The following is a 26079-nucleotide window of genomic DNA, read 5'->3' as shown; positions in this document are numbered from 1 at the left end:
TTTATCCTGCAATCCATGTACTAGTTTAGTAGCTCTTCTCTGAACTCTCTCCAAAGTATCAATATCCTTCTGGAGATATGGTCTCCAGTACTGCGCACAATACTCCAAATGAGGTCTCACTAGTGCTCTGTGGAGCGGCATGAGCACCTCCCTCTTTCTACTGGTAATTCCTCTTGCTATACACCCAAGCATTCTGCTAGCATTTCCTGCTGCTCTGACATTGTCTGCCTACCTTTTTAAGTCTTCTGAAATAATGACCCCTAAATCCCTTTCCTCAGATACTGAGCTTAGGACTGTATCACTGATTTTATATTCTGCTCTGTTTTTACGCCCCAGGTGCATTATCTTGCACTTATCAACATTACATTTTAGTTGCCAGATTTTTGACCATTCCTCTAGTTTTCCTAAATCCTTTTCCATTTGGTGTATCCCTCCAGGAACATCAACCCTGTTACAAATCTTTGTGTCATCAGCAAAAAGACACACCTTACCATCGAGGCCTTCTGCAATTTCGCTGATAAAGATATTAAACAATCTGGATCCCAGAACAGATCCCTGAGGTCATATCACCATCTGGATGCCACAATCGTGGTATAATGCAGGGCTGCATTTTCCCTCTTTGCTAAATTTGACAGTAGTTGACCCAATGTATTCCCAAATTTATGCAAAGTTGCCTCAAAAGCAGTCAGGTGAAGACTTTTTCTCTCTGCTGCCCACTTTTCAAAGTCCCGCAGTGCTTCTGTCCACATAGCTTTATTAGTTAAAGTGGGGGTAAAAAACCACTGCATACGCCTTCCTGTCCTTTTAAACTAGACGACTGTCTAAGTGTATTTCAGGTTTTACTCAGCATATAAGATACAGTTGAAACCAGAAGTTTACATACACTATATAAAAAGACACATATGCATGTTTTTCTTAATATCTGACATGAATAAACCTTTCCTGTTTTTAGTCAATTAGGATTACCATAATTATTATTATTTGCCAAATTCCAGAATAATGAGAGAGAATGTTTTAAGGCATTTTTATTTCTTTCTGCAATGTCAAACGTTTGCATGCACTAAGATTACTATGCCTTTAAACATTTCTGGACTGCCTATATGATGATGTCATGTGTTTGGAAGCTTCTGTTGGGTTTGTTAGCAACATCTGAGTTAATTAAAGAGACACCTGTGGATGTATTTAAATGCACACCTGAAACACTGCGTCTTTGTGTAGCATCATGGGAAAGTCCAAAGAAATCAGCCAAGTCTAAAGAAATCAGGAAGAGAATTGTGGACTTGCACAAGGCTGGCTCAACCTTGGTTGCAATTTCAAGATACATGAAGGTGCCTTGTTCATCTGTACAAACAACTATACGCAAGTACAAACAAGATGGGAATGTCCGGCCATCATACCGCTCAGGAAGGAGACTGGTTCTGTATCCCAGAGATGAACATGCTTTGGTCCGACGTGTATATCAACCGAAGAACAAAAGCAAAAGACCTTGAGAAGATGATGGCAGAAGCTGGTAAGATTGTGTCAATATTCACAGTGAAACCAGTGCTGTATCAACATGGGCTGAAAGGCCACTCTGCCAGGAAGACCCATTACTCCAAAAGAAACATAAAATAGCCAGATTAATGTTTGCAAATGCACACCGGAAAAGGCCTACATTTTTGGAGACATGTCCTGTGGTTTGACGAAACTAAAATTGAACTATTTTGGCCGTAATGACCATTGTTACATTTGGAGGAAAAAGGGAGAAGCTTGGAAGCCTAAGAACACCATCCCATCTGTGAAAGACGGGGGTGGCAGCATCATGTTGTGTGGTTGTTTTGCTGCAGAAGGGACTGGTGCACTTCACAAAATTGATGGCATCATGAGGAAAGAAGATTATGTGGAAATACTGAAGCAACATCTCAAGACCTCAGCCAGGAAGTTGAAGCGTGGGCGTAAATGGGTCTTCCTAATTGACAATGACCCAAAGCATACTGCCAAACTGGTTACAAAGTGGCTTAAGGATAACAAAGTCATTGTTTTGGAGTGGCCATTATAAAGCCCTGATCTCAATTCTATTGAAAATTTATGGGCACAGCTGAAAAGGCAGGTGCGAGCAAGATGACCAACAAACATGGCTTAGTTACACCAGTTTTGTCAGGAGGAATGGGCCCAAATTCCGACCAACTATTGTGAGAAGCTTGTGGAAGGATATTCAAAACGTTTGACCTAAGTCATACAGTTTAAGAGCAATAGTACCAAATATTAATGAAATGTATGTAAACTTTTGACTTTGCAGAAAGTAATAAAAATGCCTTAAAACATATTTTTTCTCTCTCATTATTTTGGCATTTGGCAAATAATAATGATAATCCTAATTGACAAAAAACAGGAAAGTTTTATTCTGATTTTCATGTCAGATATTTAGAAAAACATGCATATGTATCTTTTTATATAGTTTATGTAAACTTATGGTTTGAACTGTAGTATATGGACTCACTTTTGCATCATTCCAGTATAACCCAGGAGAGTCGATGTGCCATTCATTATCACTTGCATACTCGGCCCTCCATCTCTGTAGTTTCTGTAGGACACTAAAAAAGTTATGTATTATATTCAGCATTATATGGCCCTAGAACGGAAATAATAGTAGCTACCCTAGACTAAACCGTGGAATTTAAAATTAAGGCCTCATGAGAGAAAATACTTGCTCAATATACACCACACAATCAGAGGAAGACGCTTTGCCCCTGCATGGCTGGCCACAATCCCTCGGCACAGAATCCCATTCACTTTTGTCACGTTGGCCCTGGACTACTTCAGACCAGAATGGGCTATTTAGATAAGAATGAGTCCCTGGTCCACTCCTCGGGCAACTTCGGTGATGGGAATTCTCAGCAGATGTCTCTGATGACTTCAGGTAGACCTCTGCTGTAGAGGTGTCCTGAAAAGATAGCGGTTCACCTTGGTGGAAACAATTCTTAAAGTGCCTGGGTATTGTACCGTATAAGAGGGAGCAAATCCGGCTAAACTCTCATCGTCTCTTGGCTACAGCTTCTGAATAATCAGAACAGTAGTATAGGCTGACCTCTGATAACAAGGGAAGCTTTTCTCTCCCTGAAGGCCAGCAAGATCTCATCTCTATCATAGCGCGTGATAACTTGTCAAGGCCTGGCTGTAGAGCTTTTTTCCTTCCCATCTTGGGTAGTGGTCTGCTGGGGGCCCAAGCGATGCACTCTTTCCATCTTGCGCTCACTCTCCATGCCCATTGCATCTAGTAATTCTTGTTCATAGCTTCTTTTCAAGCACTGAGGCTTGATTTGTTCAGGTAGGCCCAGAAGCCTGAAGTTATATCGCCTGAACCGATTCTCCAGGAGACGATCTTTCAAAACAGTACTCTCCTTAAGAAGGTATCCAATACAGGCATTTGCATGGGTTGCATCATCCTCCAGGAGCTGCTCCAGCTCCTGAAGTCATGTGTCAAGCTGAGAAAGTTTATCTTGCAAGTGCTGTAGCGAGGCCGACACAGTGGAGGTTAAGATCTCCTTAAAGGGGTTGTACGGGTTCAGAGCTGAACCCGGACATACCTCCATTTTTCACCCAGGCAGCCCCCCTGACATGAGCATCAGAGCAGTTCATGCTCCGATGCTCTCCTTTGCCCTGCCCTAAATCGTGCAGGACAAAGGCATTTTTTGGAGTCCGGTGACGTACCGGGCTCTCCATGGGCTGCCTGGAACCCCGGTGAGGTCACCGGCATTGATGGGCGGGATTTAGTGCTGCCCTAGCCAGTAAAAAGGCTAGGGCAGCGCTAAAGCACGCCCATCAGAGCCGGTGACGTCACCCAACACACTGCCGGGTGGAAGTTTCCGCCCGGAAGTGTGTTATTGAAAACAAAAGAGACCTTGGCCTGCGCGATTTAGCGCAGGGCAAGGGAGCGCATCGGAGCATGAGATGCTCCATGCTAGCCTCAGGGGGGCTGCCTGGGTGACGTTAAACGGCACCTAGTTCTGGAATATGTGGAGGATGAATATTCTGTTTGTATGTGGGAAAAGGGCTGTAATGTAATTAAATCTGTATCATGGTACCTCACTTTTCTCTGTTGCCTTGTTTCACTTATTTGGTAGACAACCCAGGAAAGTCCTGCAGTAGTGCTGACAGGAGAAGCATCAGATCCTCTTAATGCTAAGAAAGTCAAGTTGGACGTAAAGGAGAAAAGAGAGAAAAAACAGAAAGTGGATGAGGATGAAATTCAGAAAATGCAGTAAGTGGCATTTTGAGATTTGAGTGGAGTCATTAGACCTTCCACAATGATACTGTTATTTATTACGCTTTTCCTTTCTGTAGAATTTTAGTGTCCTCCTTCTCAGAAGAACAGCTTAATCGCTATGAAATGTATCGACGCTCTGCATTCCCTAAAGCTGCAATTAAGAGGGTAAAATAATTCATATTTTTACCAGTTTTCATGGTCCTATCTTTCACATTTTATATACTTTAACAATTATTTTTTGTACGCCTCCCTAACAGCAATAACAGGAGGTTAACCCGCCTCCCATATTCTTGCTCCAGTTTCCTGTCCCTTGGGATGAAGTGGAGATGCAGACTGCAAGTGAAAGAACTGCATATTTTATCACACAGCCCCTCTAGGTTTGTTCTCCCTGGCGATATTCAGGAGGGCTGCTGCAGAGCTTCGGGTTCCGGGACAATTTGTGGTCCTTCTGATTGCTTAGTCAGAAGTCCTGCTGTTGCGGGGGCCTCAGGTGTCGCTACAAATCTGGCGGAAGTTTGTTTCGGGTAGGAGGATGGCGGCAGCGGGAATATCTAGGTCCGAGATTCCTGCGAGAGCGATGATACTTTGTCTTAACAAGGCGTGCGTCCGTAGGTCATGTGGACACTGAAGTAGCCATAAAGGACAGGGAATATAAGGAGCCCCGTGGCGATCACACCTGCCTGGATTTTGGTCCATCAGTCCTCAGTGCTTCCTCTAAGGCTACTTTGACACTAGCGTTTTTTGCGGATCCGTCATGGATCTGCAAAAACGCTTCCGTTACAATAATACAACAGCATGCATCCGTCATGAACAGATCCGGTTGTTTTTATGTCTTCTATACCCATGACGGATCAGTCTTGAACACCATTGAAAGTCAATGGGGGACGTATCCGTTTTCTATTGTGCCTGATTGTGTCAGTGAAAACGGATCTGTCCCCCTTGACTTACAATGTGTGCCAGGACGGATCCGTTTGGCTCCGCTTCGTCAGGCAGAAGGCAAAACGCTGCAGGCAGCGTTTTGGTGTCCACCTCCAGAGCGGAATGGTGACTGAACGGAGGCAAACTGATGCATTCTGAGCAGATCCTTTCCCATTCAGAATGCATTAGGACAAAAATGATCCATTTGGACCGCTTTTGAGAGCCCTGAAAGGATCTCACAAACTGAAAACCAAAACACTAGTGTGAAAGTAGCCTAACAATGACGCTCTCTGCGGACAGAGATGTGACTCGCAAGCCACCGGATCCGCCTAAGACCCTCAACCCAGTAATCCTCCTCCTTGGCTTAGATTTTTGTACCTGGAGTTGGCACCAACTCAGTACTTCAGTACTTGAACTAAAGGAATTTATTTATTATATTGTAAGGCTAAGATGCCAGTAAGAGTGGGAACCTTCACTAAGGAATAAGAAATGTACCATATGCAAGAAGCAGCTGGTAGCATCTTATAAAAAACAGCTCTGTCCACGGTGTACAGACAGAGTGATGTCAGAGGAATCCCCATCGTTAATTGACAACTTAAAGGGGTTATGCAATCCCTATAATAACCCCCAGAATGGCCGTGCCTCTTCTCTAGAGCATACTTACTTCCTCCCTGCATCCGTGTCCCTCCTGATCCCTGCACAGCCACCGCTGCATCTTCCTGTCGCTCGGATAAAAATATCTGGAGACTGGGTGAGCAGCCAATAGCAGGCCACGATATTGACCAGCCTCCCTTGCGTCCCCTGCGATGCTAGGGAGGCTGGTCACCGGGGAGCATGCAAGTATACTCTAGAGGAGGTGGCCAGGCACTCCCCCACTCTATGGGATAGATGTGGGGCAGGGTGGTAGCGAGGAGGCTCAGGAAAGTGAGGTATCTAGCTGGATAACAGTTAGAAAGCGAGGTAGAGCTATCCCCCAACAAGTTTGCAAGGTTGGCAGATGAGGGAGATGTCAGTTCAGGGAGAGCACTGCTGCAGCCAGACCGTTCCTCTGCCAGTCAGGGGGATGTCAGCTCCAGTAAGCAGGGGAACAGGAAAGCAGGGCAGGCCAGACAGGTGCTGGTAGTGGGAGACTCAATTAGGGGTACAGATAGGGCGATCTAAAGACCGGGATCGTCGAACGGTGTGTTGTCTTCCTGGCGCTAGAGTTCGACACATCGCGGATCGGGTTGGCAGATTACTGGGAGAGGCTGGAGAAGATACAGCAGTCATGGTCCATATCGGAACCAATGACAAAGTTAGAGGTAGGTGGAGCGTCCTAAAAATGATTTTAAGTATTTGGGTAACAAGCTTAGGGCAAGGACCTCAAAGGTAGTGTTTTCCGAAATACTACCTCTACTACGAGCCACACAAGAAAGGTAGCGGGAGATTAGGGAGGTTAAGTGGCTTTAGAACTGGTGTAGGAAGGAGGGGTTTGAGTTCCTGGAGAACTAGTCCGACGTCTGTCGGCTACAGGCTCTACCGTAGGGGTGGGCTGCACCTAAATGGGGAAGGGGCAGCTGTGTTGGGGGGGAAAGTGGCTAAAAGGTTGGAGGAGTGTTTAAACTAGGGACTGGGGGGAAGAGTAATTGCGTTATAGGATGGGAAGATAGTGCAGATAGAGACTGGGGGAGGAATCGAGAGAGGGACTAGAACAGTTCAGAAGGAAATGTGTAGGGTAAAAAAAAAAAATATATATATATATATATATATATATATATATATATATACACCTCTTAATTGTATGTATACTAATGCCAGAAGCCTGACTAATAGAGGATAGATCATCCGTTTAAACAAAGTGCAGAACCCCTTTAACCACCTCCGGACCGCCTAACGCAGGATCGCGTTCCGGAGGTGGCAGCGCTGCGCACAGTCACGCATATACGCGTCATCTCGCGAGACGCGAGATTTCCTGTGAACGCGCGCACACAGGCGCGCGCGCTCACAGGAACGGAAGGTAAGAGAGTTGATCTCCAGCCTGCCAGCGGCGATCGTTCGCTGGCAGGCTGGAGATGTGTTTTTTTTAACCCCTAACAGGTATATTAGACGCTGTTTTGATAACAGCGTCTAATATACCTGCTACCTGGTCCTCTGGTGGTCCCCTTTGTTTGGATCGACCACCAGAGGACACAGGTAGCTCAGTAAAGTAGCACCAAGCACCACTACACTACACTACACCCCCCCCCCCATCACTTATTAACCCCTTATTAGCCCCTGATCACCCCTAATCACCCCTGATCACCCCATATAGACTCCCTGATCACCCCCCTGTCATTGATTACCCCCCTGTCATTGATCAACCCCCTGTAAAGCTCCATTCAGACGTCCGCATGATTTTTACGGATCCACTGATAGATGGATCGGATCCGCAAAACGCATCCGGACGTCTGAATGAAGCCTTACAGGGGCATGATCAATGACTGTGGTGATCACCCCATATAGACTCCCTGATCACCCCCCTGTCATTGATTACCCCCCTGTCATTGATTACCCCCCTGTAAAGCTCCATTCAGATGTCCGCATGATTTTTACGGATGCACTGATACATGGATCGGATCCGCAAAACGCATCCGGTCGTCTGAATGAAGCCTTACAGGGGCATGATCAATGACTGTGGTGATCACCCCCCTGTCATTGATTACCCCCCTGTAAAGCTCCATTCAGATGTCCGCATGATTTTTACGGATGCACTGATAGATGGATCGGATCCGCAAAACGCATCCGGACGTCTGAATGAAGCCTTACAGGGGCATGATCAATGACTGTGGTGATCACCCCATATAGACTCCCTGATCACCCCCCTGTCATTGATTACCCCCCTGTCATTGATTACCCCCCTGTAAAGCTCCATTCAGATGTCCGCATGATTTTTACGGATGCACTGATAGATGGATCGGATCCGCAAAACGCATCCGGACGTCTGAATGAAGCCTTACAGGGGCATGATCAATGACTGTGGTGATCACCCCATATAGACTCCCTGATCACCCCCCTGTAAAGCTCCATTCAGATGTCCGCATGATTTTTACGGATGCACTGATACATGGATCGGATCCGCAAAACGCATCCGGTCGTCTGAATGAAGCCTTACAGGGGCATGATCAATGACTGTGGTGATCACCCCCCTGTCATTGATTACCCCCCTGTAAAGCTCCATTCAGATGTCCGCATGATTTTTACGGATGCACTGATAGATGGATCCGATCCGCAAAACGCATCCGGACGTCTGAATGAAGCCTTACAGGGGCATGATCAATGACTGTGGTGATCACCCCATATAGACTCCCTGATCACCCCCCTGTCATTGATCACCCCCCTGTCATTGATTACCCCCCTGTAAAGCTCCATTCAGATGTCCGCATGATTTTTACGGATGCACTGATAGATGGATCCGATCCGCAAAACGCATCCGGACGTCTGAATGAAGCCTTACAGGGGCATGATCAATGACTGTGGTGATCACCCCATATAGACTCCCTGATCACCCCCCTGTCATTGATCACCCCCCTGTCATTGATTACCCCCCTGTAAAGCTCCATTCAGATGTCCGCATGATTTTTACGGATGCACTGATAGATGGATCGGATCCGCAAAACGCATCCGGACGTCTGAATGAAGCCTTACACGGGCGTGATCAATGACTGTGGTTATCACCCCATATAGACTCCCTGATCACCCCCCTGTCATTGATCACCCCCCTGTCATTGATCACCCCCCTGTCATTGATCACCCCCCTGTCATTGATCACCCCCCTGTCATTTATCACCCCCCTGTCATTTAGCACCCCTCTGTAAGGCTCCATTCAGATATTTTTTTGGCCCAAGTTAGCAGAATTTTTTTTTTTTTTTCTTACAAAGTCTCATATTCCACTAACTTGTGTCAAAAAATAAAATCTCACATGAACTCACCATACCCCTCACGGAATCCAAATGCGTAAAATTTTTTAGACATTTATATTCCAGACTTCTTCTCACGCTTTAGGGCCCCTAGAATGCCAGGGCAGTATAAATACCCCACATGTGACCCCATTTCGGAAAGAAGACACCCCCAGGTATTCCGTGAGGGGCATATTGAGTCCATGAAAGATTGAAATTTTTGTCCCAAGTTAGCGGAACGGGAGACTTTGTGAGAAAAAAATTAAAAATATCAATTTCCGCTAACTTGTGCCAAAAAAAAAAAATTTCTATGAACTCGCCATGCCCCTCATTGAATACCTTGGGGTGTCTTCTTTCCAAAATGGGGTCACATGTGGGGTATTTATACTGCCCTGGCATTCTAGGGGCCCCAAAGCGTGAGAAGAAGTCTGGTATCCAAATGTCTAAAAATGCCCTCCTAAAAGGAATTTGGGCACCTTTGCGCATCTAGGCTGCAAAAAAGTGTCACACATCTGGTATCGCCGTACTCAGGAGAAGTTGGGGAATGTGTTTTGGGGTGTCATTTTACATATACCCATGCTGGGTGAGAGAAATATCTTGGTCAAATGCCAACTTTGTATAAAAAAATGGGAAAAGTTGTCTTTTGCCAAGATATTTCTCTCACCCAGCATGGGTATATGTAAAATGACACCCCAAAACACATTCCCCAACTTCTCCTGAATACGGCGATACCACATGTGTGACACTTTTTTGCAGCCTAGGTGGGCAAAGGGGCCCATATTCCAAAGAGCACCTTTAGGATTTCACAGGTCATTTACCTACTTACCACACATTAGGGCCCCTGGAAAATGCCAGGGCAGTATAACTACCCCACAAGTGACCCCATTTTGGAAAGAAGACACCCCAAGGTATTCTGTGAGGGGCATGGCGAGTTCCTAGAATTTTTTATTTTTTGTCACAAGTTAGTGGAAAATGCTTATTTTTTTTTTTTATTTTTTTTTCATACAAAGTCTCATATTCCACTAACTTGTGACAAAAAATAAAAACTTCCATGAACTCACTTTGCCCATCAGCGAATACCTTGGGGTCTCTTCTTTCCAAAATGGGGTCACTTGTGGGGTAGTTATACTGCCCTGGCATTCTAGGGGCCCAAATGTGTGGTAAGGAGTTTGAAATCAAATTCTGTAAAAAATGACCTGTGAAATCCGAAAGGTGCTCTTTTGAATATGGGCCCCTTTGCCCACCTCGGCTGCAAAAAAGTGTCACACATCTGGTATCTCCGTAATCGGGAGAAGTTGGGGAATGTGTTTTGGGGTGTCATTTTACATATACCCATGCTGGGTGAGAGAAATATCTTGGCAAAAGACAACTTTTCCCATTTTTTTATACAAAGTTGGCATTTGACCAAGATATTTATCTCACCCAGCATGGGTATATGTAAAAAGACACCCCAAAACACATTCCTCAACTTCTCCTGAATACAGAGATACCAGATGTGTGACACTTTTTTGCAGCCTAGGTGGGCAAAGGGGCCCACATTCCAAAGAGCACCTTTCGGATTTCACAGGTCATTTACCTACTTACCACACATTTGGGCCCCTAGAATGCCAGGGCAGTATAACTACCACACAAGTGACCCCATTTTGGAAAGAAGAGACCCCAAGGTATTCGCTGATGGGCATAGTGAGTTCATGGAAGTTTTTATTTTTTGTCACAAGTTTGTGGAATATGAGACTTTGTATGAAAAAAAAAAAAAAAAAAAAAAAATCATCATTTTCCACTAACTTGTGACAAAAAATAAAAAATTCTAGGAACTCGCCATGCCCCTCACGGAATACCTTGGGGTGTCTTCTTTCCAAAATGGGGTCACTTGTGGGGTAGTTATACTGCCCTGGTATTCTAGGGGCCCAAATGTGTGGTAAGGAGTTTGAAATCAAATTCAGGAAAAAATGAGGAGTGAAATCCGAAAGGTGCTCTTTGGAATATGGGCCCCTTTGCCCACCTAGGCTGCAAAAAAGTGTCACACATCTGGTATCCCCGTACTCAGGAGAAGTTGAGGAATGTGTTTTGGGGTGTCTTTTTACATATACCCATGCTGGGTGAGATAAATATCTTGGTCAAATGACAACTTTGTATAAAAAAATGGGAAAAGTTGTCTTTTGCCAAGATATTTCTCTCACCCAGCATGGGTATATATAAAATGACACCCCAAAACACATTCCCCACCTTCTCCTGAGTACGGAGATACCAGATGTGTGACACTTTTTTGCAGCCTAGGTGGGCAAAGGGGCCCATATTCCAAAGAGCACCTTTCGGATTTCACAGGTCATTTTTTACAGAATTTGATTTCAAACTCCTTACCACACATTTGGGCCCCTAGAATGCCAGGGCAGTATAACTACCCCACAAGTGACCCCATTTTGGAAAGAAGAGACCCCAAGGTATTCGCTGATGGGCATAGTGAGTTCATAGAAGTTTTTATTTTTTGTCACAAGTTAGTGGAATATGAGACTTTGTAAGGAAAAAAAAAAAAAATCATCATTTTCCGCTAACTTGTGACAAAAAATAAAAAGTTCTATGAACTCACTATGCCCATCAGCGAATACCTTAGGGTGTGTACTTTCAGAAATGGGGTCATTTGTGGGGTGTTTGTACTGTCTGGGCATTGTAGAACCTCAGGAAACATGACAGGTGCTCAGAAAGTCAGAGCTGCTTCAAAAAGCGGAAATTCACATTTTTGTACCATAGTTTGTAAACGCTATAACTTTTACCCAAACCATTTTTTTTTTACCCAAACATTTTTTTTTTATCAAAGACATGTAGAACTATATATTTAGAGCAAAATTTCTATATGGATGTCGTTTTTTTTTGCAAAATTTTACAACTGAAAGTGAAAAATGTCATTTTTTTGCAAAAAAATCGTTAAATTTCGATTAATAACAAAAAAAGTAAAAATGTCAGCAGCAATGAAATACCACCAAATGAAAGCTCTATTAGTGAGAAGAAAAGGAGGTAAAATTCATTTGGGTGGTAAGTTGCATGACCGAGCAATAAACGGTGAAAGTAGTGTAGGTCAGAAGTGTAAAAAGTGGCCTGGTCTTTCAGGGTGTTTAAGCACTGGGGGCTGAGGTGGTTAAAGGGAGTCCGTCACCACAATTTGCCCTTATAGACCACTTACATAGCACTGTAGCATAACTATAGATCAGTCAAATGGTACCTTTGTCTTTTTGTTGGGATGTTCCCTTTAAAAACAAGCTTGAAATACTTCAATAATTTTCTGGGTTCTAAAAAACACCCATTTTTGGCATGACCCTCCATCTGGGGCCTCTGCCGCATTAGTCAGTGTGCAATTTAAGCTAGAAATACAGCTATAATTTTCTGGGTTTTAAAAAAACACCCTTTTTGGACAAAATACTTAATTTTACAGCCCTTGCTGCATCTGTACATGTGAAATTCAAGCGTTATATACTGCTGTCATATTCTGGTATTAAAAAAGCACCCTTTTTGGGGCAAAGTACTTAATATTGCAGTCTTTGCTGCATCTGTGATTGTTAAAAACAAGCTTGAAATACTTCTATATTTTTCTAGGTTTTAAAAAACACAAATTTTTGACAATACCCTCCATCTTGGGCCTCTGCCGCATTAGTCAGTGTGCAATTTAAGCTAGAAATAAAACTATAATTTTCTGGGTTTTAAAAAACGCCCATTTTGGGCAAAATACTTAATTTGCGGCCTTGTCTGCATCTGTACGTGTGAAATTCAAGCGTTATATACTGCTGTCATATTCTGGTATTAAAAAAGCACCCTTTTTGGGCAAAGTACTTAATATTGCAGCCTTTGCTGCATCTGCTATTGTTAAAACAAGCTTGAAATACTTTTCTGGGTTTTGAAAAACACCCATTTTGGGCAAAAATCTTAATTTGCAGCCTTGTCTGCATCTGTACGTGTGAGATACACGGTTTAGATACTGTTGTTCTATTCTGTTATTTAAAAAAAACACCTATTTTGGGCAAGGTCCGAAATATGAGGAGAGCGTCAAATAAGGGACTTGGCCCCCTGTCGTGGTGCTGCTGGTGGAGCTCCTGTTGCAGGGAGAGGACGTGGCCGATCTGTGCCAGCTACACGCACAACTGAAACACCTTCCTCAGGTTCGAGTAGGCGACAGAACCTTCAGCGGTATTTGGTCGGGCCTAATGCGGCTCTACGAATGGTGAGGCCAGAACAAGTACAGGCGATAGTAGATTGGGTTGCTGGCAGTGCCTCCAGTTCCTTTACATTGTCTCCTACCCAGTCTCCTGCTGAAAGATCAGAGTTGGCACCTGCAGCCGATGTCCATCAGTCTTTCACCTGAGCCCCAAGTCATGCCCCAAGTCATGCAGCAGTCTCTTCTGCTTTTTGATGACTCTGCTAGCAGCGTTCCCCAGGGCCATCCACCTAGCCCTGCCCCAGAAGTGGAAGAGATTGAGTGCACCGATGCCCAGCCACTTATGTTTCAAGATGAGTACATGGGAGGGCCATCGCAGCACGTCTCAGATGATGACGAAACACAGGTGCCAACTGCTGTGGATTTCGAAAGTTTGCAGACCGACAAGGAGGGCAGGGGTGAAGAAGGTGGAAGGTGATGTGGAGGACAATGAGGTCCTCGACCCCACATGGAATCTAAGTCATGCGAGTGACCGGTGTAGTTCGGAGGAAGAGGCGGTGGTCACACAGAGCCACCAGCACAGCAGAAGAGGGAGCAGGGTGCAAAAGAGGAGCGGCCGTCCCTCTAGACAGTACGCCTGCTACTGCCCACTGCAGCAAGGGACCGAGCACACCAAATCCAGCTCCAAGAAGTTCCCTGGCGTGGCAGTTCTTCAGACAATGTGCTGACGACAAGACACGAGTGGTTTGCACGCTGTGCAATCAGAGCCTGAAGCGAGGCATAAACGTTCTCAACCTGAGCACAACCTGCATGACCAGGCATCTAAGTGCAAAGCACGAGCTGCAGTGGAGTAGACTCCTCAAAAACCAAACCAAGAAGGGTATCTGGCTCCCCCTGATTCCTCTTCTGCTGCAGTCTCGTACTCTTCATCCACCTCTGGAGTGACAGTGCCACCTGCCACCCCGCAAACAGAGGATCTGCCAGCAACACCACCACCTGGGTCACCAAGCATCTCCACAATGTCCCACGGAAGCGTTCAACTCTCCATCTCCCAAACACTTGAGCGGAAGAGGAAGTACCCCCCTACCCACCCGCGATCCCTGGCCCTGTCCTTTGAAATGCTTTAATTCCGTCTGTTGGAGACAGAGTTTTAAAAGCCTTATGGCAGTGGCTGTCCCACAGTACGTTGTGCCCATCCTCCAGGCGTGCCATCCCTTCCCTGCACAACCAAGTGGGGGACAAAATCAGGTGTGCACTGCGCAACGCCATCTGTGGCAAGGTCCACCTAACTACGGATACATAGACCAGTAAGCACGGTCAAGGACATTATATCTCCATAACAGCACACTGGGTAAATGCAGTGCCGACTGGGCCTGAGGCGGATAGCAGTTTGGCGCATGTTCTTCCACCACCAAGGTTTGCAGGGCGCTTCAGTTTGCCTCCTGTTGCTTCCTACTCCACTTCCTCATCTTCTACCGGCTCCTCATCCGGTCAGCGTAACACCTTCACCACCAACTGCACCACAGCCAAGGGTAAACGACAGCAGGCAGTTTTAAAACGTATCTGTTTGGGGGACAAACCCCACACCGCGCAGGAGCTGTGGACGGGCCTTGAACAACAGACCAATGAGTGGTTGGTGCCAGTGAGCCTCAAGCCCGGCCTGGTTGTGTGCGATAATGGGCGAAATCTCGTAGCAGCTCTGGGACTAGCCGGTTTGACACACATCCCTTGCCTGGCGCATGGTGGTACAGAGGTTCCTTAAAAATTACCCCGATATGTCAGAGCTGTTGCAGAAAGTGCGGCCCGTCTGTGAGTGCTTTCGGCTGCTGCTCGCCTCTCAGCGATGCAGCGTAACTTCGGCCTTTCCGCTCACCGCCTCATATGCGACGTGCCCACAAGGTGGAACTCCACCTTGCACATGCTGGCCAGACTGTGCGAGCAGCAGCAGGCGATAGTGGCGTTTCCGCTGAAGCACGCACGGGTGAGTCGCTCTGCGAAACAGCACCACTTCACCACCAATGACTGGGCCTCCATGCGAGACCTGTGTTCCTTGTTGCGCTGTTTCGAGTACTCCGCCAACATGGCCAGTGCCGATAACGCAGTTCTCACCTTTACTATCACACTTCTATGCCTCCTTGAAAAAACGCGGCTGGTGATGATGGAAGAGGATGTGGCACAGGAGGAGGAAGTGGGATCATTTCTTAGGGTTTCCGGCCAGTCATTCACAAGTGGCTCTGAGGGTGGGTTCCTGCACCCACAAACGCCAGGTACACAATTGTCCAGCCAGGGCACAGTTCTTGAGGATGAGGAGGATGAACAGTGTTCACAGCAGGGTGGCACCCAAACCAGCTCATGGCCATCACTGGTGCGTGGCTGGGGGGATACAGAGGTCACAGACGATACACCTTCCACAGAGGACAGCTTTTCGCTGCCTCTGGGCAGCCTGGCACACATGAGCGATTTATATGTTGCAGTGTCTCCGCAACGACCGCCGAGTTGCCCACATTCTAACTGGATGGCCACGCTGCTGATTCCCCATTACAAGGACAACATGCCGTCCTTCATTCCGTCACTGGAGCGTGATCGTAAGATGCGCGAGTACAAGAGCACGCTGGTAGACGCACTGCTGGTGGCATTCCCACGTGACATCGGGGGCACAGTGGAAGCACAAGGCAGAGGAGGAAGAAGAGGTCGCCAACGCAGCTGGGGCACCACCAGCACCTCAGAAGGCAGGGTTAGCATGGCCAAAATGTGGAAAAGCTTTGTCAGCACGCCACAACAACCAGCACCACCAGATGATATGGAACGTCTTAGCAGAAGGCATCATTTCACCAACATGGTGGAACAGTATGTGTGCACACGCCTACACATACTAAATGATTGATCTGCCCCCTTCAACTTCTGGGTCTCCAAATTGGGCACATGGCCTGAGTTTGCCCTTTACGCCTTGGAGGTGCTGGCCTGCCCTGCAGCCAGTGTATTGTCTGAACGTGTGTTTAGCACGGCAGGGGGCGTTATCACAGACAAGCGCAGCCGCCTGTCCACAGCCAATGTGGACAAGCTCACGTTCATTAAAATGAACCAGGCATGGATCCCACAGGACTTGTCCGTACCTTGTGCAGAATAGACATGTATACCGGCCTTACCCAGCCATTGTTATACTACAGCGCAATTGCTCATTGTTGTATTTTGGATATTTCACACCCTTTTTGGAGTGTACCCTAATTTTTTAAAAAATAAAATAAAAAATTTTAACCAAAAAAGTGTTGGCTACCTCGTCCTCCTCCACTGCCGCTTTCACCTACACCGCTACGTCCACCGCCACCTCAAACTTCTACTCCATATGGACCTCCACCTATTTTTTTTTATGTCATTTTACATATTTGGGTGAAATTCACCACTTTTTGGGTGTGATATACCCCGGCTGTACCTAGTAGACAGGTAAATGGTAAAAAATTCACTAATTTGTCTGTTACATTCTCGGGTGACCTTTTACCATTTTTGCCGTGAATAAACCCCTGCTCTGCATATGTGACAGGGACCGAAATTTAAAAAAATCATCTGTTCCATTGGTGGGTGACATTAACCAATTTCTGGCAATGAAAAACCCCTGCTCTGCATAGGTGACAGGGAATTAAATTTGTAAAATTCATCTTTAACCACCTCAGCTTCCCTAGCTTAAACCCCCTTAATGACCAGACCACTTTTTACAATTCTGCACTACACTACTTTCACGATTTATTGCTCGGTCATACAACTTACCACCCAAATGAATTTTACCTCCTTTTCTTCTCACTAATAGAGCTTTCATTTGGTGGTATTTCATTGCTGCTGACATTTTAACTTTTTGTGATATTAATCAAAATTGACCTATATTTTTGCAAAAAAATGTCATTTTTTCACTTTCTGTTGTAAAATTTTTAACATAAAACTAAATTTCTATATAAATTTTTCTCTAAATTTAAATTTATGGTTCTACATGTCTGATAAAAAAAAAATGCAATAAGTGTATATTTATTGGTTTGGGTAAAAGTTATAGCGTTTACAAACTATGGTGCAAAAATGTGAATTTACGCACTTTGACTTTCTGAGCACCTGTCATGTTTCCTGAGGTTCTACAATGCCCAGACAGTAGAAACACCCCACAAATGACCCCATTTCGGAAAGTAGACACCCTAAGGTATTCGCTGATGGGCATAGTGAGTTCATGGAAGTTTTTATTTTTTGTCACAAGTTAGCGGAAAATGATTTATTTATTTATTTTTCTTACAAAGTCTCATATTCCACTAACTTGTGACAAAAAATAAAATTTTACATGAACTCGCCATGCCCCTCACAAAATACCTTGGGGTGTCTTCTTTCCAAAATGGGGTCACATGTGGGGTATTTATACTGCCCTGGCATTTTAGGGGCCCTAAAGCGTGAAGAAGTCTGGAATATAAATGTCTAAAAATTTTTACGCATTTGGATTCCGTGAGGGGTATGGTGAGTTCATGTGAGATTTTATTTTTTGTCACAAGTTAGTGGAATATGAGACTTTGTAAGAAAAAACAAAAAAAAAAGAATCAATTTCCGCTAACTTGTGCAAAAAAAAAAAAAATCTTCTATGAACTCGCCATGCCCCTCAAAAGTGATCTTTATAGCGCCGCAGAGATTTTACAGTGTTTTTGCAGTGATCAGAAAAAATAAAATTCTGTCACTGCGGTGGGGCGGACAGAACGCAAGTGTGCGCACAAGATCAGGCCTGATCGGGCGAACACTGCGTTTTTTGTAGAGCCTATAGAACATGTCCTATTCTTGTCCGCAATTGCGGAAAAGAAAAGGCATTTTCTATATAGTTCTGGCAATGTGCGGATCCGCAAAATGCGGAAAGCACATTGCCGGTGTCCGTGTTTTGCGGAACCGCGGTGTCTGTGTTTTGCGGATCCGCAAAACACATACGGACGTCTGAATGGAGCCTTACAGGGGGGTGATCAATGACAGTGGGGTGATCAGGGAGTCTATATGGGGTGATCAGGGGTTAATAAGTGACAGGGGGGGTGTAGTGTAGTGTAGTGTGGTGATTGGTGCTACTTACAGAGCTGCCTGTGTCCTCTGGTGGTCGATCCAAGGAAAGGGACCACCAGAGGACCAGGTAGCAGGTATATCAGACGCTGTTAACAAAACGGCGTCTGATATACCTTTCAGGGGTTAAAAAAATCGCATCTACAGCCTGCCAGAGAATGATCGCCGCTGGCAGGCTGTAGATAAATTCGTTTACCTTCCGATCATCTGAACGCTCGCTCCTGTGTGCGCGCGTTCACAGGAAATCTTGCGTCTCCCGAGATGACGCGCCGATGCGTCCAGGACGCGCCGATGCATTAGGCGGTCGGGAGGTGGTTAATTGGCCCTTTCATTCGATCCTTCTGCTTTAATAACACGTTTCAGCTCGATCATATTGCAGCCATTGACCTCCCTTGGATGTGGTATCCCTTTCTCACGCTCCTTCTCCGGCAAGGGACCCTGATTTGATAATATCCGTGATCGACATGGTAGGCTCAGAAAAGAACATCGAAAGTTGATAGAGAAGATATCCAAATGGATCGTGGACGTCACAGGGACGCGCGATCAGGCAGAAGTTATCTAGAATCAGAATTAGCTTTTGTTCGCCAAACACGACACATTCGATCGTGCTCGGAATTGGGTTAGGCACAGGTACAGGCATAATACTGGGGGGGGGGGGGGGTAGGGTTATGCAATGGGCACATCAGGGGCGAAGTATTATGGGCGGGAGATGGGGCGTGGTGAGTTCAGCAGTCTGACAGCCGTTAGGAAGAAAGTGTTCAGCCTCCTCGATGTCCTTGCAGGGATGGCCTGATACCTGCGGCCGGACTTAGAAGTCAACAAAGCGGCACACCTGTCTAACGTTTCAAAATCCAAAATACCCCATTGACATTCCCTATAATTTTTTATTAATCATTCCAATAACAGGGCATCTTAAGAGTCCTGTATTGTTATTTATCGTCACTACCTCCCTGAGTTGGGAGTGGGTAATTGCCGCGCGCCCCCTCCTTTGCTTCAATTCTTTCGTTTTAATAGCTTCTCCCACATTTACGCTCGATCACAATTAAATTTCATCCATTCATCTCCCTTGGATGTGGTCTCTCTTTCTCACGCTCCCTCTCCGGTGTGGAACCCTGATTCGCCGCTAACAGTGATCAACATGGTAGGCGCAGAAAAGAACATCAAAAGTTGATAGAGAAGATATCCAATTGGATTGTGAACATCACAGGGACGTGCGACATGGTGGGGCAGTATGTTTGCACACGCCTACACAAACTGACTGATGGGTCTGCCCCCTGCAACTTCTGAGTCTCCAAATTGGGCGCATGGCCTGAGCTTGCCCTTTACGACTTGGAGGTGCTGGCCTGCCCTGCAGCCAGTGTATTGTCTGAATGCGTGTTTAGCACGACTGGAGGGGGTTATCACAGGTTATATTTCCCAATGTTTTGGGGTGTACCCGAATTCTAAAAATAAATAAAATGAAAACAAAAAAAGCAGTGTAGGCTACCTCCACCGCCGCTTCCACCTACACCGCCACATCCACCGCCTCCTCAACCTCCTACTCCATATGGACCACGTCCTCCTAGATCAAGATTACATTTTTAAAATTTTTACGTATTTTATGTTATTTAACCACTTCAGCCCCCCTAGCTTAAACACCCTTAATGACCAGGCCACTTTTTACACTTCTGACCTACACTACTTTAACCGTTTATTGCTCGGTCATGCAACTTACCACCCAAATTAATTTTACCTCCTTTTCTTCTCACTAATAGAGCTTTCATTTGGTGGTATTTCATTGCTGCTGACATTTTAACTTTTTTTGTTATTAATCGAAATTTAACGATTTTTTTTGCAAAAAAATTACATTTTTCACATTCAGTTGTAAAATTTTGCAAAAAAAACGACATCCATATATAAATTTTTCTCTAAATTTATTGTTCTACATGTCTGATAAAAAAAAAATGGTTTGGGTAAAAGTTATAGCGTTTACAAACTATGGTACAAAAATGTGAATTTCCGCTTTTTGAAGCAGCTCTGACTTTCTGAGCACCTGTCATGTTTCCTGAGGTTCTACAATGGCCAGACAGTACAAACACCCCACAAATGACCCCATTTCGGAAAGTAGACACCCTAAGGTATTCGCTGATGGGCATAGTGAGTTCATAGAACTTTTTATTTTTTGTCACAAGTTAGCGGAAAATGATTATTTTTTTATTTATTTTTTCCTTACAAAGTCTCATATTCCACTAACTTGTGACAAAAAATAAAAACTTCTATGAACTCACTATGCCCATCAGCGAATACCTTGGGGTGTCTTCTTTCCAAAATGGGGTCACTTGTGGGGTAGTTATACTGCCCTGGCATTCTAGGGGCCCTAATGTGTGGTAAGTAGTTTGAAATCAAAATCTGTAAAAAATGGCCGGTGAAATCCGAAAGGTGCTCTTTGGAATGTGGGCCCCTTTGCCCACCTAGGCTGCAAAAAAGTGTCACACATCTGGTATCTCCGTACTCAGGAGAAGTTGGGCAATATGTTTTGGGGTGTCATTTTACATATACCCATGCTGGGTGAGAGAAATATCTTGGCAAAAGACAACTTTTCCCATTTTTTTTATACAAAGTTGGCATTTGACCAAGATATTTATCTCACCCAGCATGGGTATATGTAAAATGATACCCCAAAACACATTGCCCAACTTCTCCTGAGTACGGAGATACCACATGTGTGACACTTTTTTGCAGCCTAGGTGGGCAAAGGGGCCCACATTCCAAAGAGCACCTTGCGGATTTCACCGGCCATTTTTTACAGATTTTGATTTCAAACTACTTACCACACATTTGGGCCCCTTGAATGCCAGGGCAGTATAACTACCCCACAAGTGACCCCATTTTGGAAAGAAGACACCCCAAGGTATTCCGTGAGGGGCATGGCGCGTTCCTAGAATTTTTTGTCACAAGTTAGCGGAAAATGATTTTTTTTTTTTTCTTACAAAGTCTCATATTCCACTAACTTGTGACAAAAAATAAAAACTTCTATGAACTCACTATGCCCATCAGCGAATACCTTGGGGTGTCTTCTTTCCAAAATGGGGTCACTTGTGGGGTAGTTATACTGCCCTGGCATTCTAGGGGCCCTAATGTGTGGTAAGTAGTTTGAAATCAAAATCTGTAAAAAATGGCCGGTGAAATCCAAAAGGTGCCCTTTGGAATGTGGGCCCCTTTGCCCACCAAGGCTGCAAAAAAGTGTCACACATCTGGTATCTCCGTACTCAGGAGAAGTTGGGCAATGTGTTTTGGGGTGTCATTTTACATATACCCATGCTGGGTGAGATAAATATCTCGGTCAAATGCCAACTTTGTATAAAAAAAAATGGGAAAAGTTGTCTTTTGCCAAGATATTTCTCTCACCCAGCATGGGTATATGTAAAAAGACACCTCAAAACACATTGAACAACTTCTCCTGAGTACGGGGATACCAGATGTGTGACACTTTTTTGCAGCCTAGGTGGGCAAAGGGGCCCACATTCCAAAGAGCACCTTTCGGATTTCACCGGCCATTTTTTTACAGATTTTGATTTCAAACCACTTCTCACGCATTCGGCCCCTAAAATGCCAGGGCAGTATAACTACCCCACAAGTGACCCCATTTTGGAAAGAAAACACCCCAAGGTTTTTCGTGATGGGCATAGTGAGTTCATGGAAGTTTTTATTTTTTGTCACAAGTTAGTGGAATATGAGACTTTGTAAGAAAAAAAAAATAATCATAATTTTCCGCTAACTTGTGACAAAAAATAAAAAATTCTATGAACTCGCCATGCCCCTCACGGAATACCTTGGGGTGTCTTCTTTCCAAAATGGGGTCACTTGTGGGGTAGTTATACTGCCCTGGCATTCTAGGGGCCCTAATGTGTGGTAAGTAGGTAAATGACCTGTGAAATCCGAAAGGTGCTCTTTGGAATGTGGGCCCCTTTGCCCACCTAGGCTGCAAAAAAGTGTTACACATGTGGTATCGCCGTATTCAGGAGAAGTTGGGCAATGTGTTTTGGGGTGTCTTTTTACATATACTCATGCTCGGTGAGAGAAATATCTCGGCAAAAGACAACTTTTCCCATTTTTTTATACAAAGTTGGCATTTGATCAAGATATTTATCTCACCCAGCATGGATATATGTAAAATGACACCCCAAAACACATTGCCCAACTTCTCCTGAGTACGGCGATACCAGATGTGTGACACTTTTTTGCAGCCTACATGCGCAAAGAAACCCACATTCCTTTTATGAAGGCATTTTTAGACATTTGGATCCCAGACTTCTTCTCACGCGTTAGGGCCCCTAGAATGCCAGGGCAGTATAAATACCCCACATGTGACCCCATTTTGGAAAGAAGACACCCCACGGTATTCAATGAGGGGCATGGCGAGTTCATGGAATTTTTTATTTTTTTGTCCCAAGTTAGCGGAAATTGATATATTTTTTTTTCTCACAAAGTCTCCCTTTCCGCTAACTTGGGACAAAAATTTCAATCTTTCATGGACTCAATATGCCCCTCACAGAATACATTGGGGTTTCTTCTTTCCGAAATGGGTCACATGTGGGGTATTGATACTGCCCTGGCATTCTAGGGGCCCTAAAGCGTGAGAAGAAGTCTGGAATATAAATGTCTAAAAATTTTTACGCATTTGGATTCCGTGAGGGGTATGGTGAGTTCATGTGAGATTTTATTTTTTGACACAAGTTAGTGGAATATGAGACTTTGTAAGAAAAAAAATTATAATTTCCGCTAACTTGGGCCAAAAAAATGTCTGAATGCAGCCTTACAGGCGGGTGATCAATGACAGGGGGGGTGATCAATGACAGGGGGGTGATCAATGACAGGGGGGTGATCAGGGAGTCTATATGGAGTGATCACCCCCCTGTCATTGATTGGATACCCTTGCATACTCTACAAGAGGCTTGGTTCCTCCATCATATTTAAAAGTGCATTCAACCAGGGCAATGTCCGCTTCATGGGCTGAGGGAGCTTCGACATCCCTGGACCAGATGTCGCATGATCTAGTCCTTTTACCTTCTTCAAACACTACAAATTAGATGTCTTGTCAAATAGGGACTTATTTTTGGCCGCAAAGTCTTGTCTGCTGATGACCCTAGTTTATTTCCTCTCTAAATCCTCCTGCTAGTGCCTTTTGGGGAGGCGTATGTAAAAGATAATTACCGTATTTTTTTCGCCCTATAAGACTAACCTAAGTTTTTGAGGAGGAAAATAAGAAAAAAAAATTAAGGTGTGCTTTTGGTGGGTTTTGAACTAATGGTGGTCTGTGCATGACACTATTATGGGGGATCTGTGGATGATGCACTGTTATGTGGGAGATCTGTGGATGGTACTGTTATGTGGGGGATCTGTGGATGGCAGTTTTATGGGGAGGGGCACCTGTGGATGGCACTATTATGGGGAGGGGCACCTGTGGATGGCACTTTTATGGGGTGGAGGATCTGTGAATGGCACTATTATGGGGTGCAGGATCTGTGGATGACACTGCTATATATGTGTCATCCACAGATTCCCCCCCATAACATTGTCCCCCAATACATCGGGCCCCGCCGCTCACAACAGTATTTCTAAACCGTAATGCTTTAACTAAAGTTGCCCCCTCCCCTGTATCAGCACTTACTAACGAGCATCCAGGGCAGGCAGAGCGGCTGGCAGCGTAACGTCACTCGCTGACATTGCGCGCCTGCTTCATTCATAAAGTGGGAGGAGCAGGCGCGCGACATCAGTGAGTGACGTAACGCTGCCAGCCGCTCTGCCTGCTTCGAATGCTCATTAGTAAGTGCTGATGCAGGGGAGAGCGCAACTTTAGTTCAAGTTATTAAGAGGCTAAGGATTGCGGTTTAGAAATGCTGTTGTGAGCGGTGGGGCCCGGTGTAAGAGTACAGTGACTGCACCGGGCCCCTCCGCAAGTTCCCGGACTCCAGCCTCTCCTCCCTCCCTGCTGATACATCGCAGTCTGCGATGTAAAATGGCAGCATTCACTTTTTTTTTGGGGGGGGGGGGGGGGGGGGGAGTGCGTCTTATGGGGTGAAAAATACGGTACACTTACCGGTATTTGGATTTTCCATTTAACCTCCACAACGGCGCTGGTAACTCCTATCTTTTTCTGCATCAACTTGTCTCGTAGAATACTAACTGGAGCAGGTATATGGGACGGTGCTTTTAAACAGTTAGTCTCCACGTTGTTTCCTGTCCTCCTGCTAGTGCCATTGCTACTGTGTCGTTAAAAGATATCGACAGTTTCCTCCATACCCCTTAACATCAGACCCCCCCACACACACACACACACACGGCCCCGCCTCCTTAAAATGTGACCTCCACAGCAGCCCACCCCCTTTACTTTGACCTTTACAGCAGCCCGCTCCTTTAACAGTGACCTCCACAACACAAAACAAAGACCTCCACAGTGGGACATTACATTGACACTATATAAAACCCCACAGAATTAGTATACACTTAAAGAGGACCTTTTACCACTCCTGACATGCCTATTTTAATAGCTACATGCATTCCCCATGTAATTACAATTCTGGAGCATCTATTCTAATGGCTCTATGATGTGCCATTTCTTTATTATTTGCCCTATAAGTTATGAATGAATTGCTGCTAGCCTTCAGTAAGGGTACAGAGGGGAGGTAACCAGTTGGGGTTGTTTCACTGCACAGTCTGAAAATGGCAGAACTGATTGGATAGTCAGTCTGTGCAGGTACACCCCCCCAACTTGTTACCACCCCTTTGTACCCTTACTTAAAGAGAACCTTTCTAGAATAAAACATCTAAACTATCTATACAGACATGGAGAGTAGCGCCCAGGGATCCCCCTGCACTTACTGTTATCCCCGGGCGCCGCTCCGTTCTCCCGGTATAGCCTCCGGTATCTTCATAGTTAGGCTCCACCCAGGGGAACCTGCCGGCGTCTCATTCTCCTAGGCTGTAGCGCTGGCCAATCGCAGCGCTCAGCTAATAGCCTGAGAGAAAAAAAAGCCTCTCAGGCTATGAGCTGAGCGCTGTGATTGGCCAGCGCTACAGCATGGGAGAATGAGACGCCTGGAGGTTCCCCTGGGTGGAGCCTAAATATGAAGGTACCGGAGCCTATACCGGGAGAACGGAGCGGTGCCCAGGTATAACAGCAAGTGCAGGGGGATCCCTGGGCGCCGCTCTACATGTCTGTATAGTTAGTTTAGATGTTTTATTCTAGTGAAAGGTCCTCTTTAAGGCTAATAGCAATTAATTCATAACTTCTAGCAGGAATAATAAAGGAAAGGCACAACATAGAGCCATAAGAGTAGATGCTCCATAACTGTTATTACATGGGGAATGCATGTAACTATTAAAACAGGCATGTCAGGAGTGGTGACAGGTCTTTTTTAAGGTCATCAGTTACATGGCTAAACGTCGCAATCAAAATCATATTAAGGCTACTTTCACACTTGCGTTCAGAGCGGATCCGTCTGCTGTCTGCACAGACGGATCCGCTCCTATAATGCAGACGTTTGGATCCGTTCAGAACGGATCCGTCTGCATTATACCTTAGAAAAAATTCTAAGTGTGAAAGTAGTTCAGACGGATCCATCCAGACTTTACATTGAAAGTCAATGGGGGACGGATCCATTTGAAAATTGAGCCATATTGTGTCATCTTCAAACGGATCCGTCCCCATTGACTTACATTGTAAGTCTGGACGGATCCGTTTGCCTCCGCACGGCCAGGCGGACACCCGAACGCTGCAAGCAGCGTTCGGGTGTCCGCCTGCTGAGCGGAGC

General features: G+C 45.3%; 1 protein-coding gene across 1 annotated transcript in view; it reads left to right on the top strand.

The window, feature by feature from the left end:
- The window catches only part of TAF11 (TATA-box binding protein associated factor 11), a 151792-nt gene that overhangs the window by 69651 nt on the left and 56062 nt on the right, over positions 1–26079 (top strand). The window contains exons 2-3 of the mRNA XM_040424153.1: positions 4104–4240; positions 4324–4411. Of these exons, the coding sequence (XP_040280087.1) occupies positions 4104–4240; positions 4324–4411 (225 nt within the window). The remainder of the gene's footprint in view (positions 1–4103; positions 4241–4323; positions 4412–26079) is intronic.

This window comes from Bufo bufo, chromosome 3 (assembly GCF_905171765.1).
Source record: "Bufo bufo chromosome 3, aBufBuf1.1, whole genome shotgun sequence".
NCBI lineage: Eukaryota > Metazoa > Chordata > Amphibia > Anura > Bufonidae > Bufo > Bufo bufo.
Note: the sequence above shows the minus strand (reverse complement) of the source record. Positions and strands in the feature narration are given on the sequence as shown.